Source organism: Jaculus jaculus, chromosome 9, assembly GCF_020740685.1.
Source record: "Jaculus jaculus isolate mJacJac1 chromosome 9, mJacJac1.mat.Y.cur, whole genome shotgun sequence".
Taxonomy (NCBI): Eukaryota; Metazoa; Chordata; class Mammalia; order Rodentia; family Dipodidae; genus Jaculus; species Jaculus jaculus.
This window is the reverse complement of record NC_059110.1, coordinates 84,869,702-84,885,850: the sequence shown is the minus strand read 5'-3', so window position 1 is coordinate 84,885,850 and position 16,149 is coordinate 84,869,702. Positions and strand designations below refer to the sequence as shown.

The 16,149-nt window shown below is 40.9% G+C and overlaps 1 protein-coding gene across 1 annotated transcript in view; it reads right to left on the bottom strand.

The window, feature by feature from the left end:
- Blmh (bleomycin hydrolase) overlaps positions 1–16,149 on the bottom strand; it is a 54,230-nt gene that overhangs the window by 25,072 nt on the left and 13,009 nt on the right. The window contains exons 7-10 of the mRNA XM_045159653.1: positions 6,870–7,025; positions 5,712–5,870; positions 5,557–5,624; positions 3,610–3,727 (exon numbers count right to left, since the gene is read on the bottom strand). Of these exons, the coding sequence (XP_045015588.1) occupies positions 3,610–3,727; positions 5,557–5,624; positions 5,712–5,870; positions 6,870–7,025 (501 nt within the window). The remainder of the gene's footprint in view (positions 1–3,609; positions 3,728–5,556; positions 5,625–5,711; positions 5,871–6,869; positions 7,026–16,149) is intronic.

Sequence of the window (16,149 nt, the reverse complement as noted above, 5' to 3'; positions counted from 1 at the left end):
TAGGAAAAACTTTTCTCTCCCCTGCTTACCTAGGACATCTGTGATTTCAAAACAATTTAAATCTTTGTAGCATAAGAGCACTGACCTTTGAATTATCTCCTAATGATTTCATCCGCCAACTCCCACTTGTACATATACCATTCATGATGATTGCATGCTCATGGGATTTGGTTCCCTTTGGCTTTACTGACCTGAACATCCTAGCAATTTTCTTAGATCTCAGTAATTTTTAGTCTGATTTACCCAATAAACAAACCTATGCATTTCAGACACTGATCTATACTAACCACTATACACTCTATGACTGAGGCAGGCTTATTATGTGTCTGTTTTGGCTTTTCTTCTACCTATTACAGTCCGTCTTCACTTTCCTTTTTACTAACATGTTTAGAAATAGTATTACTTGGAGCCATTAACTAAAGTCTGAAAATGAGCAGGGCATGGTGGCACACAGCTTTAATCCCAGCACTTGGCAGGCAGAGGTAGGAGGATTGCTGTGAGTTCAAGGCCACCCTGAGACTACATAGTGAATTCCAGGTCAGCCTGGGCTAGAGCAAGACCCTACCATGAAAAACAAAACAAAACAAAAGTCTGAAAATGCTTCCTATTCTCTTTATTTTATCAATAAATTACTGTATGATTTACACCAAGTTGTCCTGTGGGACATTTACATATACTTGGAGCTCCTTCATAGAGATTCCATGAAATTAACAAAGAAAGATTACAGAAATAAACCTACCATCACACCCAGTTAAGCTCTGGATTTGAATTTTAAAGAGCACATGGGGGGGGGGGCTGGAGAGATGGCTTAAAGGTTAAGGTGCTTGCCTTCAAAGCCAAAGGACCTTGGTTCTATTCCCCAGGACCCACATAAGCCGGATGCACAAGGTGGCGCACGCATCTGGAGTTTGTTTGCACTGGCTGGTAGTACTGGTGCACCCATTCTCTCTCTGCCTCTTGCCCTCTTTCAAATAAATAAATAGAAATAAAATAAAAAGGGGCACAAGGTTTTGGGCACTGTGGCATCTAAAGGGCACCTTTAAGTGAAGTAGTGGAAGGGATGGGAGGAAGGATGGAGAGAAAGCCCCAAGCCACCCACAATTTTGCCTAGACTGTGCAAAAAACAAATCTGAATTTCTATGTATATTAGTTACACAAATCTGGCATAATAATATGCCAAGAAATTTCTTTTAATTCTTTTTATTTATTTATGTATATATTTTTTTATTTAAAAATACTTTATTTATTTTAATTTTATTTTATTTATTTATTTATTTATTTTCTTTTTTTTTAAATTTTTATTAACATTTTCCATGATTATAAAATATATCCCATGGTAATTCCCTCCCTCCCCACCCCCACACTTTCCCATTTGAAATTCCATTCTCCATCATATTACATTTTATTATATTATCATTGTAATTACATATATACAATATCAACCTATTAAGTATCCTCCTCCCTTCCTTTCTCCACCCTTTATGTCTCCTTTTCAACTTACTGGCCTCTGCTACTAAGTATTTTCATTCTCACGCAGAAGCCCAGTCATCTGTAGCTAGGCTCCACATATGAGAGAGAACATGTGGTGCTTGGCTTTCTGGGCCTGGGTTACCTGACTTAGTATAATACTTTCCAGGTCCATCCATTTTTCTGCAAATTTCATAACTTCATTTTTCTTTACCGCTGAGTAGAACTCCATTGTATAAATGTGCCACATCTTCATTATCCACTCATCTGTTGAGGGACATCTAGGCTGGTTCCATTTCCCAGCTATTATAAATTGAGCAGCAATAAACATGGTTGAGCATGTACTTCTAAGGAAATGAGATGAGTCCTTTGGATATATACCTAGGAGTGCTATAGCTGGGTCATATGGTAGATCAATCTCTAGCTGTTTTAGGAACCTCCACACTGTTTTCCACAATGGCTGGACCAGATTGCATTCCCACCAGCAGTGCAGAAGGGTTCCTTTTTTTCCACATCCCCGCCAACATTTATGATCATTTGTTTTCATGATGGTGGCCAATCTGACAGGAGTGAGATGGAATCTCAATGTAGTTTTAATCTGCATTTCCCTGATGACTAGTGACGTAGAACATTTTTTTAGATGCTTATATGCCATTCGTATTTCTTCCTTTGAGAACTCTCTATTTAGCTCCATAGCCCATTTTTTGATTGGCTTGTTTGATTCCTTATTATTTAACTTTTTGAGTTCTTTGTATATCCTAGATATTAATCCTCTATCAGATATATAGCTGGTGAAGATTTTTTCCCATTCTGTAGGTTGCCTCTTTGCTTTTTTCACTGTGTCCTTTGCGGTGCAAAATCTTTGTAATTTCATTAGGTCCCAGTGGTTAATCTGTGGTTTTATTGCCTGAGCAATTGGGGTTGTATTCAGAAAGTCTTTGCCAAGATCAATATGTTGAAGGGTTTCCCCTACTTTTTCCTCTAGGAGTTTCACAGTTTCCGGTCTGATGTTAAGGTCTTTAATCCATTTGGACTTAATTCTTGTGCATGGCGAGAGAGAAGAATCTATTTTCATCCTTCTGCAGATATATATCCAGTTTTCAAAACACCATTTGCTGAAGAGGCTGTCTCCTCTCCAATGAGTTAGAGAGAAAGAATGAAAGAGATAGAAATGACATACCAGGGCCACTGTAAATGAACTCCTGCCCTGAAAGTTTTATTTTTATTACCACTGAATATGCAGCCAAATTCCAAGTGATGAAAGTATACAATGTCTTACATGGAAACTAACTTTGTTTTGCATGTATGTGGGTGAACAAGTATGTACAGGTGCAGGTGTGGAGGCCTGAGATTGACATTAGGTGTTTTCCTCAATCATTCTTCCACCTTGTTTTTTTAAAAATATTTTTTATTTTTATTTATTTATTTGAGACCAAAAGAGAGGCAGAGAGAGAAAGAGAGGGAGAGGAACACAGGGAATGGGAGAGGAACACAGGGAATGGGTGCATCAGGACCTCCAGCCACTGCAAATGAACTCCAGACGTGTGCACTACCTTGTGCATCTGGCTTATGGGGGTACTGGGGAATCGAACCTGGGTCCTTTGGCTTTGCTGGCAAGTGCTAAGCCATCTCTCCAGGCCCACCTTTGTTTTTTTTTTTGGTTGTTGTTGCTTTGTTTGTTGAGGTAGGGTCTCACTCTAGCCCAGGCTGACCTGGAATTCACTATGTAGTCTCAGGGTGGCCTCAAACTCACGGTGATCCTCCTACCTCTGCCTCCCAAGTGCTGGGATTAAAGGCATGTGCCACCATGCCTGGCTTTTTTTTTTTTTTTTTTACACAGAGTTTCTCACTGAAGCTGACACCAATTTAGCTGTCCTACCTATCCAGAAAGTCCCAGGGAGCCCCTTGCCTCTGCCTCCCCAGTGCTTAGATGACAAGCACATACCACCATGCCTGACATTTGATGTGTGTGCTGGGGATCCAAAGTCAGGTCCTTATGCTTGGGTGGTGGCAAATGCTTCACTAACTGGACCATCTTGCCAGTCCTGGGAACTAATTTTTAACAGAAATAGTACACATCATGAATGTAGCAGTGTGTAGGAGTATGTGGATCCACTTCAAGGGGCATGCCAAAGGTCCTACCTTCTCTGAGACAGCAGTGAAGGTCATGGCGTGGGTCATAAGCGACTCACCAAAAGACAACCGCTCCGCTTTATTCATGTTCTTCATGGAGACGCCAAACACTAACTCGTGGTCATAGCTGTGAAGAGAATGAGAGCACACCATGAAGAGGGTCCCACACAGGCTAGGCAAACAACCATTCAGCTACATCCCAACCCTAGAAAACTTCTTCCTCCCTCCTGAATCCCTTCTTTCCAACTAGTTTCTTTTCTATTCGGATGTCATCATTTTTTTTTTTTTCCTACTATGCAGGTCTTGTGCAAACTAGTGTCAGCCACTGTGAGTCATATGTGCCATGAACACTTTGTAAGGAATTTTTTTTTTAAATGAAAAGCCATTTTAAAACTTTAAAGCAAAAACCTCTAGCTAGGGATGAAGCTCAGTGGGTAGAATGTGTGCATAACATGCATGAAGTCCTAGGCCTAATCCTTGGCACTGCATAACCCAGGCATGATGATACATACCTACAATCCTAATGCTCAAAGGTACAGGCAGGAGGATCAGAAGCTCAAGGTCATTTAGTTCAAGGCCAGCCTGGGATATATAAGACTTTGTCTCAACAACAAACAAACAAAACACACACAAAATCTCTGGACTGGAGAAAGGGCTGAGCAATTAAAGGTGCTTGTTACAAAGCCTGACAGCTTGGGTTCAGTTACCTAGTACCCATACAGAGTCAGATGCACGAATCGCCCCATGTATCTGGAGTTCTTTTGCAGTAGCAGGAGACCCTGGCATCCCCATTCCCCTCTCCTCACTGCCTTTCTTTCTGTCTCAAATAAATAAAATAGAATAAAATAGATCTTTACTATTTCTCTTTTGTCTCGCTAAGATACTGGGCTGGAGAGATGGCTTAGCGTTTAAAGGCACTTGCTTGCAAGTCCTGCTGGTCCAGGTTTGTTTCTCTAGTACCCATGTAAAACCAGACACATAAAGTGGTGCATGCATCTGGAGATCATCTGCAGTGATGGGAGGTCCTGATATGCCCATCGTCTCTCCAATAACTAAAATATTTTTTAAAAATATTTACTCAACTTCACACTAATAACACTTAGAAGTAACTCTAGGGCTGACAAGATGGCTTAGGGGTTAAAGAGCTTGCCTGCAAAGCCAAAGGACCCAGGTTCGATTCCCCAGGACCCATATAAGCCAGATGCACAAGGAGGCACATGCATCTGGAGTTCATTTGCAGAGGCTAGAGGCCGTGGTGTGCCCATTCTCTCTATATCTGTTTCTTTTTCTCTCTCTCAAATAAATAAAATAACTCTTAAGCTGGGCATGGCGGCATATACCTTCAATCCCAGCACTCAGGAGGCAGAGATAGGAGAACCTCCAGGACCTCAAGGCCACCCTGAGCATATATAGTAAATTCCAGGTCAGCCTGAGCTAGAGCAAGATTCTACCTTGAAAAACAAAGCAACTCTAAAACAGTATACATTTAGCAATTAAGGAGTCTTGTCTGCTTCAGCTTGCAAAGGAAGCCTCAATGTCATACAAAACAAGAAGGAATGCTTTAAGATATGTATGCAAATTAGTCCTACTTGTCATAAGGACAAAGTATACAGGATATCAGAGTAGGATAAGCCCTCTAAGAAGGATCAAATGACAAACAAAAACTCTGGAAAAGTCTTGCAATACATTCCCAAGTGCACTGAGCAGATTTACAAGTATCTGTTATGTTTTTAAAGTGTTTTCTCACATAGGGTGGCTTTTTGGGAAGACCAATGATTTCTGCTAAGGTATGATTTTGATTTCCTGGATTTGAGCAGCTACCTACATGCAGTTTCTGCTATGCGACCCACCCTCAGGTCTGCCTTCTTCTTTGGGTAGACTTAGCAGAGTGCCAAGAGTGCACTGCCACCTCAGCAACCCACAAAAGACTTTCTATTTGAAATTTCTTGCACTCACATATTCATGTCACTGAGGCCCAGCTTGCCATTGAAATGTTTTCCAACATCACAGCCAAACCACACAGCCTATAGAGGGAAGAAGAAAGTAAATATAAAAAATCAAAACAACCATTTTAACCCCAATGTGGGAGAAGACACAAAGACAATACCAACCTCTCCATCTTTGATAGAGGCAGCAACCATCTTTTTCAAGAGGTCAATGGGCTGATTGTTGTACAGCGTTTTTCTTCCTCCAACCATATTGCTTAAGTAATCTACTGTGTACAGTTTGTTGTATTTGTGCTGGGGCCGCGGGTCATTTACGAAACAAATCTTTTAAGATCAAGAACATGCAGGTTAGGGCACAAGACAAACTTCCCCGCTGGGTTCTTATGGTTGCAACAAGCTCATTAACTCTACAGAATAAGCACTATAACCACAATGTAAAATAACAAAGAAACAAAAGGTGGCAAATTACATGTGAGAGGATCTCCCATATGCGAATCAGCCTAAGGAGCATATATGGGAACTGTATTTATTTATCTTTCGTACTGGCAAGAACTGCCCCAAAATTAGTTCTGAAAACATCTACATACAGCCATTGCTCTCAGGGTGCATGAGCAGGCTCAATACCTAGAAATGCATTTTGCTTGAAAGAGGACCAGGAAGCCAATAGAGGAAGGAGGCCCTGGTCATCTTACAAGGCAGATGGCAAAGACCCAAAGGGAGCAGGAAAAGCTAGGATGGGGCAATGCTTCCTTCAACAAGGTCCCCAGAAGGCCTACAGCATGGAGTGGAGCTATTCCAAATCCATGATAAGACACCTCCGATATACTTTTATTTTCTTTGCACCTGAGAATGACTCTGGCCCCACATTAGGTCTGGGGACACATGGGAATTAACTGACTGCTGGCCTATATTTTATAGTCAAAAAAGTTTTTTTTTTTTTTTTTTTTGTTGTTGTTTTTGGTTTTTTGAGGTAGGGTCTCACTCTGGCTCAGGCTGACCTGGAATTCACTATGGAGTCTCAGGGTGACCTCGAACTCTCGGCGATCCTCCTACCTCTGCCTCCCGAGTGCTGGGATTAAAGGCGTGCGCCACCACACCCAGCATCAAAAAAAGTTTCTGAAGACAAACATTGAAGAAAGATGATACAGCCTGACATAATTAATTTTATTAGGTGCACAAAATAGTTCAGAGAAAGGAAAATAAAAAGCTTGCTTAACATCTAGTTTGATGACCACATACATTAATCCAAGAACTTACACCCTCCCTTACAGCAACAGGTATTTAGAAATAAAAAGCCAGTGGCTGCCGGTGCCAGTCTCCAACCTTATTTTCCATATTGAAGACTGGCTTGACATGCTCCTTGTAAAACTGCAATGGCGTTATGGGGCCAATCTTGTGATAATTTTTATCCTTGTCGCGATACTCCCAGGTGAATGTTTCTGGTGGATTACCCAAACAGATACACACCACTCGGAATATCTGGAAGAGAGGAGGAGGGACATAGCTGAGACACAGCTTCATTTTTCTCAAGTTTGACAAACATAAAAAAGTAAAGCTAGAAATTCACAAGAAATCTAATCCTGCTCCGAAAGTTGGGAAGTTGATGCCCAAGTTTGGTATTAGTCATCATTTATGTTCTCAAACACAGCAAAGAATACAACTTTGAACTTTGAAATGTCAATACTTAGTGTTTAGTATGTGTCCTACAAATTAAACTTCCTTAATTAAGAAACCTGCCCACCATTCATACCCCGCACAATCTAGCTTGCTGCTCTGCTGATCATCTTTAAGTAACAAGTAATGCCATTTTACAAATGGATTTCTTGCCCTTTATGCACTGAGGTTTTCCCTTTAATGGTGACAGAGGTCTCTACTCATAGTCATGAATTTTTTAGTTGGAGTTTGGATATTTGATTTTTCGAGGTTGGGTCTCACTGTAGCCCAGGCTGACCTGAAATTCACTACATAGTCTCAGGGTGGCCTCAAACTCATGACAATCCTCCTAACTCTGCCTCCTGAGTGCTGGGATTAAAGGTGTGTGCCACCACACCCAGAAAGAAATAAATTCTGTATTTACTAAACATGCCTATTTTGTGCTAGATACTATATCCCTACTAGGTTCACTTAATTGTTAAAACTCTCAAGGATAATCAATTATTCACACACATCTCTATCACACTCCCAAGGCTCAGGGACCATTACAGAAGAGGTGATAGAAAGAATGTGAGGCCAAAGGAGGGGTGGGTTCTTTGTAATGTGTCTTCCAGATACAAAACAACTGCTGCATTCATGATCACATAGTAGCTGATGCTACCTGCACAAGACCTGCACAGCATGCGAGCAAAAATTAAAATCAAATGACACCAAAACAGAAGAGGGCTAGTTGGAAAGAAGGGGCTCAGTGGAGGGGGAAATATGGAAAGAGGGATAACTGAGGGTGGTGTGAGGAAATTATGATTACAGTACATTGTGTGTGTGTGTGTGTATGGAGGTAGTCAACAAGGAGTTTTAAAAAAGGGCTGCGGAGATGGCTCCCTAGTTAGTACCTGTTTGCAAAGCTTGCTGGCCTGGGTTTGATTCCACAGTACCCATGTAAAGCCAGATGAACAAAGGGATGTATTTGTCTGTAGTCTGTTTACAGTGGCAAGATGACCATAGTGTCTCTTTCTCTCTCTCCTCTGCTCACAAATAAGTAAATAATTTTTTTAACGTTTTTAAAAAAGCATAAAAAAGACAGCAACTGAGGAAGACATCTGAAATCTACCTCTGGACTCCACATGCACATGCATGTGTGCATATACATGTACCCACACACATACAACACACCTCCACAACATATACTTGCAAAACAGTTAAAGTATTGGTCCTTGGTTACAAGCTTCAGAAAGGGAATCCTTTTCTGAATGCATACTGTGCTGTAGTGTAATCTTTGAATACTCGATCTTCTTAACCTTCAAACTGAAGGTGGTAGATATTATCCTCAGTTTAGAGATAAGGACCAAGGCTTGGGAAATAAATAGCTTGCCTAAGTCCCAATGGCAGAATTCGCCTTTCAACTCAGGTTTGACTTCAATGTTTTCTTTCTTTCTTTCTCTCTCTCTCTATCTTTAGAGAGAGAGGCAGAGAGACAGACAGACAGAGAGATAGAGAGTTGGCACGCCAGAGCCTCAGCCACTGAAATCAAACCGCATATGCTTATACTATCTAGAGGGCATGTGCCACCTTGCACTTGCCTCACCTTTGTGCACCTGGCTTACATGGGTTCTGGGGAATCAAATTGAGGTCCTTTGGCTTTGCAGGCAAGTGCCTTAACCACTAAGCCATCTCTCTAGCCCTCAATGCTATTTCTAAAACACTATGGATTTATCTGTTAAATTTATAGACTTCACATAACTTGTCTCCTAACAGATTACAAACATTTTAAGAATAAGGAGCAAATCATGGCTATTTTGTGGCCCCTATAACACCATAGCATAGTGAAGAACACACGTTGTGGTCCATTCTGCAAATCATCACAGGAGAAATAATTTTACCATGTGCTGCCAAAGTAAGCACACAGAGACATAATCTTAGAAGCATCATTTTCTTCAAGTCATTTCTCTGTTGAAGATTCAGTAATGTTTGTCCGTGACTTCCTACAGTAAGTCCAAACTCCATGATCTAAATTCTTTTTTCTTACTTTTTGCTCAGTATTTTCAGTAAGTATATAAAGTGTGCTACTCTAAACTGAACTTATACACTAGTTTAACCACCATTCAAGCAGTACCTGGAACACATAAGAAAGGGTTCCCTGGCTCTGTTGCAATAAGTAATTCACATAACGTTCCCAAGGTAACTAACGTCAGACTTCTCCCGCTGTGGATACTTTCCTACTCTTAAGCTTCTAAATGGAAGTATGGGCATGTTTTCTTTTGTGTCTGGCTTCCTTCAGTCAACAGATCTATGAGATCTATTCATGTTGCTTGGATCTAAGCAATTCTGCTCTTTATTGCTCTGAGTCTACTATCTTTACAGAAGCAGGTTAACTTACAAAAGAGGCTATGCTTGCTTTCATTTTGCTTTGTTCTGTTTTCCACGAACCTTCCTTTGTTAGGATTTACTGTGCGTTTTATGAGCTTAAACAGCTGGTCCTTAAACTGCCCCTCTTTTAATGTTGTCTCATTCTCAAGCTGCTTCTAGCACAGAAAAGAGGCAGGGCAGCATACATGCAACTGTAATTGATTTACTCTAACCATGAATTAAGGAGCTTTGCTTAGGATTCTCATGTACCACAAATCATTCTGTGTCTGCTCAGCACTAAGGCTACAAACGACAGCTTTAAGACTCTCACAAGGACACTGCCACTGGAGACTATGGTTAAGAGAACACTGTGTATGTTCAACTATGAATGCTGTCATACATACATGTACATCTATTAGTGAAACTACCTTGATCGAGTTGCACTTATCCAAAGATGGTGAATCCAGTTGGGCTAAGTTCTGGTAATAAAGAAAAATCTGGGGCTAGGGAAATGACTCAGTGGTTAAAGGCCTTTGCACCTATGTAAAGGTAGATGAAGAGTGGAGCACACATCTGTATCCCAACATGGGTAAATCACTGGGAGGCAGAGCTAGGAGAATCCAGAAGCTGGTGGCCAGCTAGACTGGAGACCATGTAGCAAAATAAAAGAAGGGAGACTTTGTCTCAAGCAGGTAGAAAGAAAAGACAAACACCCCAAGGTTGTTTTCAGACCACCACATGTGTAGGGTGGCATGTGAGCACCCAAGCATCTTACACACACACACCACAAAACTTTTGGTTACTTTTAAATGTATCTTAAAGATAAAGATGTTTTACACTATAATTTGCATCGTATCTTATTGTGCATTTGACACTCCTTATTTGAAGTAAAAAATGTTAAGTACCCCTTCCTCTCAAAAAAATGCATTTGAGGAAGTGGGGTTTGGCTCAGAGGTAAAATGCTTGCCTAATGTGCACAAAACCTGAAGTGGTTTTTTTTTTTTTTTTTTTTTGATTTTTCAAGGTAGGACCTTACTCCTTACTCTAGCCCAGGCTGATGTGTAATTCACTATGTAGTCTTAGGATAGCCTCCAACTCACAGTGACCCTACCTCTGCTTCCCAAGTGCTGAGATTGAAGACGTGCGCCAACACGGCTGGCTTAAGCCCTGAAGTTTAATCACCAACACCACGTGTATGCGCACACACACAGCAGAAGAATCTGCATTTCTGTCACCTAAATGAATTCCATATGGAACTCTTAATAAGACAATACTTATACTTTATTGCACATGCTTTACAAATTTGAACTTAAAAAATAAATCAGACATTGGGCTGGAGAGATGACTTAGCAGTTAAGGTGCTTCCCTGCAAACCCTAAGGACCCATGTTCAACTCTACAGATCCCACATTAGTCAGATGCACAAAGGTGAGGCAAGCGCAAGGTCAAACAGGCCCACCAGGTGGCACAGCATCTGGAGTTCAACTGTAGTGGCTGAGGCCCTGGCACGCCAATTCTTGCTCTCCTTCCCTTTCTCTCTCTCTCTAAAAAACAGGTATCATTTAAGGCATATATGAGGAGACGATGATGATGTCTCTTTTTCTTAAGAGTCTAGAAAAATCTCTGTAATTTGAGATTTGTAGTTTTTGTTTTGTATTATTTACTTACTATAAATTTTCCAAAGTCATTCACACTTAAGCTAGTTCTTAACATTCTGAAATTTTTGGCTCTGAGTCAAATAATAAGGTAAATGATCTAGAATTTAAAAAATTCTCTCAAGTACAGTCCCCAAGGTCCCTGGAACTGTATTTTCTTGATATGACATTTGCTCTGAAATAACATTCCCTATTCTCAAAGGCATAAAACTGGCAGTTAACTTAGAATATTGAAGTCTGCTCTCTGGTGGGCAAAGCAGGAATATCTCCTGGTTCCCATGAAATGTAATTAGCACTCAAGACAAAGATACTCACCATAAGTCACTACAATTATGTTGCTCGGAGTATAATTAAGTATTAAAATCCACAACTCATTGGGGAAGATATATTTGTGACTTTAACTAAAATTATATACTATCCATCCCAGTATTCTGACTCTTTATTTTTCTCCACAGTACTTACAGCCCATTTGTCTCTGCCAACTAGAAAGTCGCGTATTCCTATCTTATTTGCTCCTTGTTAAGTGCCCAACACCTACAGCACTGCTAGTAGGTGTGTGTACTAAAGAAATACTTTTGCACACGGCTTCTAATTACGATTTCAGACCCACCTTAGTGTCAGATCAACCTGATAAAAAGGTATTAAAACCAAGCCAAGGGGATGAACTTAGGGAGTGCAGCTTCCAAAATGCTGGAAAGCCACGGGCAGAGAGACAGAGAGATGAATGGCACAAAGGTACCTGGGTAATGGTTTTGTCTTCCCATCTCTCCAACTAATTACTCTCCAAGTAATTATACTATCTTCTTCATTGTGAATTTGTTTTTGTTTTAAAGAAGCAAAACCCTGAAGTCCACATTGGTAATTATTCTTTTCAATATAAATTACAAGAGAACATTCTTCTGAATTCTTTGATCTATGGAGACCCTTCCTTGCATCTCTGCATGAGGGTAGTCAAGGGAAGCCATGATAAGATCTGCTTTATCTGCACTTGCCTCATGGGCCCATACAGCTTGTAATTAAGCATTTACATCCTTGCATCCCTACATCACATGTGTATGTGTATGTATATCATGTGTGTATGTGTAATCTGTGTCTATCAACCAAAGCCCCTAAGAAAAGCTGTGGATGGTGTGAGAAATAGCTAATTCCTTTTCTAGTTAAATATACCTCATAAAAAGGCAGAATATAAAAGTCTCAAATCTAATTTTACAAAAGAGCCCTACTGTATTGGTTCCTAAAAATAATTTCTCCTAGCTCAGAGATTTATTTTAAATAATTTGCTGAAGTCTAACATAGTGAAGAATGGAATCAGCCTAAGGAAATTGGGGGCAAGGAAAGGACACGGAAGGCATGAGCTATGCTAAGTCAATTCTTACTCCCTGGTGACAGGAAGAAGGATGCAACAGGTAAGAGCAGCCATGAATATTTAGAAGGGTGAGAACTGTAAAGAATTTAAAGCCAGCTATAGGTAAACATGAAATGGGGGTAAGGTTAGAAAGAAAGCATAGTCCAAAGAAAACCGAAAAACTCATAAGGGGATAACAAGTGGCAAGCTTTTAGGGGCTGGGACTACTTTAGCAGTGGCAGAGTCCTGAAATCTTCATGTCTACTGCATAGTGGACTGTTGAGGGGGCATACAATGACATCAGAAACATAACAAAAATATTCTTTTTTTCTTTTTTTTGAGGCAAGCCCAGCAGCCTGGCCTTTTTTTTTAAATGTGGGAGTGAGAGTGTGTGACAGAGAGATGAGAGAGAATTGGTGTGCCAGGGCATCCAGCCACTGCAATTGAACTCCAGACACATGTGGCCCCTTGTGCAAATGTGCAACCTTGAGTCACTGTGTATCTGGCTTACATGGGACCTGGAGAGTTGAACATGAGTCCTTAGACTTCATAGGTAGGTGCCTTAACCACTAAGCCATTTCTTCAGCCCAGTTATTTCTATTGTAATAAATGCAAAGCTACAATGCTTTTGTCTTATTTTGTTCTTTTTTTTTGTGGGTGGTTTGAGGTAGGGTTTCACTGTAGCCCAGGCTGACCTGAAATTCACTATGTAGTCTCAGAGTGGCCTTGAACTCATGGTAATCCTCCTATCTCTGCCTCCCACGAGTTGGGATTAAAAATGTATACCACTACGCCTGGCTGTTTTGTTTTGATATAAGGACTCAGTCTGTAGTCCAGGCTGGCCTTGATTTTGCAATGCTTCTGCTTCAGGATCCCAAATACAAAGACTATACAACTATGTGCTACCATGCCCAGCTGGCTACAAGGCTCTTAAATCATTTACATCAACTTTCTCATTTTACTGATGGAGAAACCAAGCTCAAAGGTAAAATGACCTACTAATTGCAGACTGGCTATGGATATCCTTATAAAAGAGCTGAACTTCGAAGGCTTTTTCAGTGCTCTGGGAAGCTGGAGAGAAGTCAAAGACCTTTGTGACTGTAGATATGCAGAGAAGAGAAGACAGCTCTCTACTGCCTTCTGGTGGAAAATGAAAGAAGGGCAAGGAGCTGTTTAAACAAAACTTACCTGAGCAGTGACACATTCTACAGGCACTAACTGTATTTTCAGGCAGAGAAAGACATGTAACGGCATAGGTAACTGCTGTTCTGTGATGTTAAATGGAATGAGTTCACATGGATAACTAAGAGTCAGATCTTGCAGGGCATGGTGATGCACGTCTTTAATCCCAGCACTTGGGAGACAGAGGTAGGAGGATCACTGTGAGTTTGAGGCCACCCTAACCTACATAGTGAATTCCAGGTCAGCCTGGGCTATAGTGACACCCTACTTCCTACCATAATAAACCTCCTCCCCCCCAAAATATCTTGTGATTGCTTCTAGAGTAGTTTGAATTAAATAAACAGAAATACAGATTCTCCCACCCCTAGACCTAGTCAATCAATCTACATTTAAACAAATGATTTATGCATCTTAAACTTTGTAAGCACTACTTTAGATCCCGTCTCTTTCTTTATTATTTTTTTTTAAATATTGTTTGTTCATTTTTATTAACTTATTTGAGAGTGACAGAGAGAGAGGGAGAGAGAGACAGATAGAGAATGGGTGCGCCAGGGCTTCCAGCCACTGCAAAGGAACTCCAGACGCATGCGCCCCCTGGTGCATCTGGCTAATGTGGATCCTGGGGAATCAAGCCTCGAACTGGGGTCCTTAGGCTTCACAGGCAAGCGCTTAACCGCTAAGCCATCTCTCCAGCCCTAGATCCCGTCTCTTTCTATCCTCCAAAAACCTTACTTACTTTTCTCATTCACATATTCTTTTCCATACACAGTAGTTCTTATTACTACCTGAACTTCCAAAAAGCCTTCTCTTGTATCTATATCCTCCTTCAAGATTCCATGACATCATCTATATACTCTTTCCTTGAACTCCACATGAACCCCATCAGCAAGTGAACCCTAACAGCATCACTTCCAAAATACAGCACCCAGAAATGTATTCACTCCATTCTCACTCTCACCAACCTGTGATCAAATAAAGCTGCATTTAGATATGAGCAACAAAATTATGCCAGGCAAGGGACAATAAGTACAAATGCCAAAATACTATAGTCTCTCATCTATGTGGCTACAATTAACTTCCTATCTAGTCTTCCCTTCTGCTATTTTACAATCAATTCTCAAAACACCCAGAGTCAAGTGTTTTTTTCTTTCCTTCCCTCTCCCTTACATCCCAGTTCTTTCCTTGTGCTCCCCCTGCCTCCCCCGCAACCCCACTGGCTCCTTAAACACTGGCCTCAAACTTGTGATTCTCTTGTCTCAGCCCCCTAGTGCTCAGATTACAGATGTGTACCACCATGCCCAGTTTCAAAGTGAAGGGTTTTTTTAAAAATAAATATATTTTTTATTTATTTGAGAGAAAAATAGACAGAAAGAGAGAGAGAGAGAGAGAATATGGGAATGCCAGGGCCTCTAACCACTGCAAACAAAGTCCAGGTACATGCACCACCTAGTGCATCTGGCTTACAAAGGTAGTAGGGAATCGAACCTGGGCCTTAAGCTTTGTAGGCAAGTGCTTTAACCACTAAGCCATCTCTCCAGCCCCGGGGTCAAAGATTTTTTTAAAGCATGTTACTCCTTAGCTTAAAACCCAAGGGTTCTGGGCAAGGTGACACATGCCTTTAATCCCAGCACTTGGTAGGCATAGGTAGGAAGAAGGATGGCTGTGAGTTCGAGGCCAGCCTGAGACTACATAGTGAGTTCCAGGTAAGTCTGGGCTAGAGACTCTATCTCACAAAAATAAAAATAAAAACATTTTACAAACCCCAAATCCCCAAGGGTTACTTTACATAGTTTAATAAAGTACAAAGTCTTTACCATGGCTATTAAGCCAATTCCCATTTCCTGTACAAGGTCTGTTCCAATCATTCCCATTCTCACTTGTTTTTCCTTTCTTCTTCTTCCTCTTCTTTTATTTATTTATTTATTTTTTTTGGTTGTTTTTCGAGGTAAGTCTCACTCTAGCCCAGGCTGACCTGGAATTCACTATGTAGTCTCAGGATGGCCTTAAACTCACAGCAACCTTCCTACCTTTGCCTGCTGAGTGCTGGGATTAAAGGTGTGTGCCACTATGCCTGGCTCCCATTCTCACTTTCTAAGCTCCAGCCACAGTATCTTCTTTCTGCTCCTCAAAAATACCAGCTTCAGGGCTGGAGAGACGGCTTAGCGGTTAAGTGCTTGCCTGTGAAGCCTAAGGATCCCGTTTCAAGGCTTGAATCCCCAGGACCCATGTAAGCCAGATGTATAAGGTGGTGCATGTATCTTGAGTTCGTTTTCAGTGGCTGGAGGCCCTGATGAGCCTATTCTCTCTCTCTCTCTATCTCTGTCCTGAAATAAATAAATTAATAAAAATAATTTTAAAAAATAACAGCTTCAGTCTTGGACTGTAGTTCAACTGGTAGAGTGCTTGCCAAGCATGCATGGAAA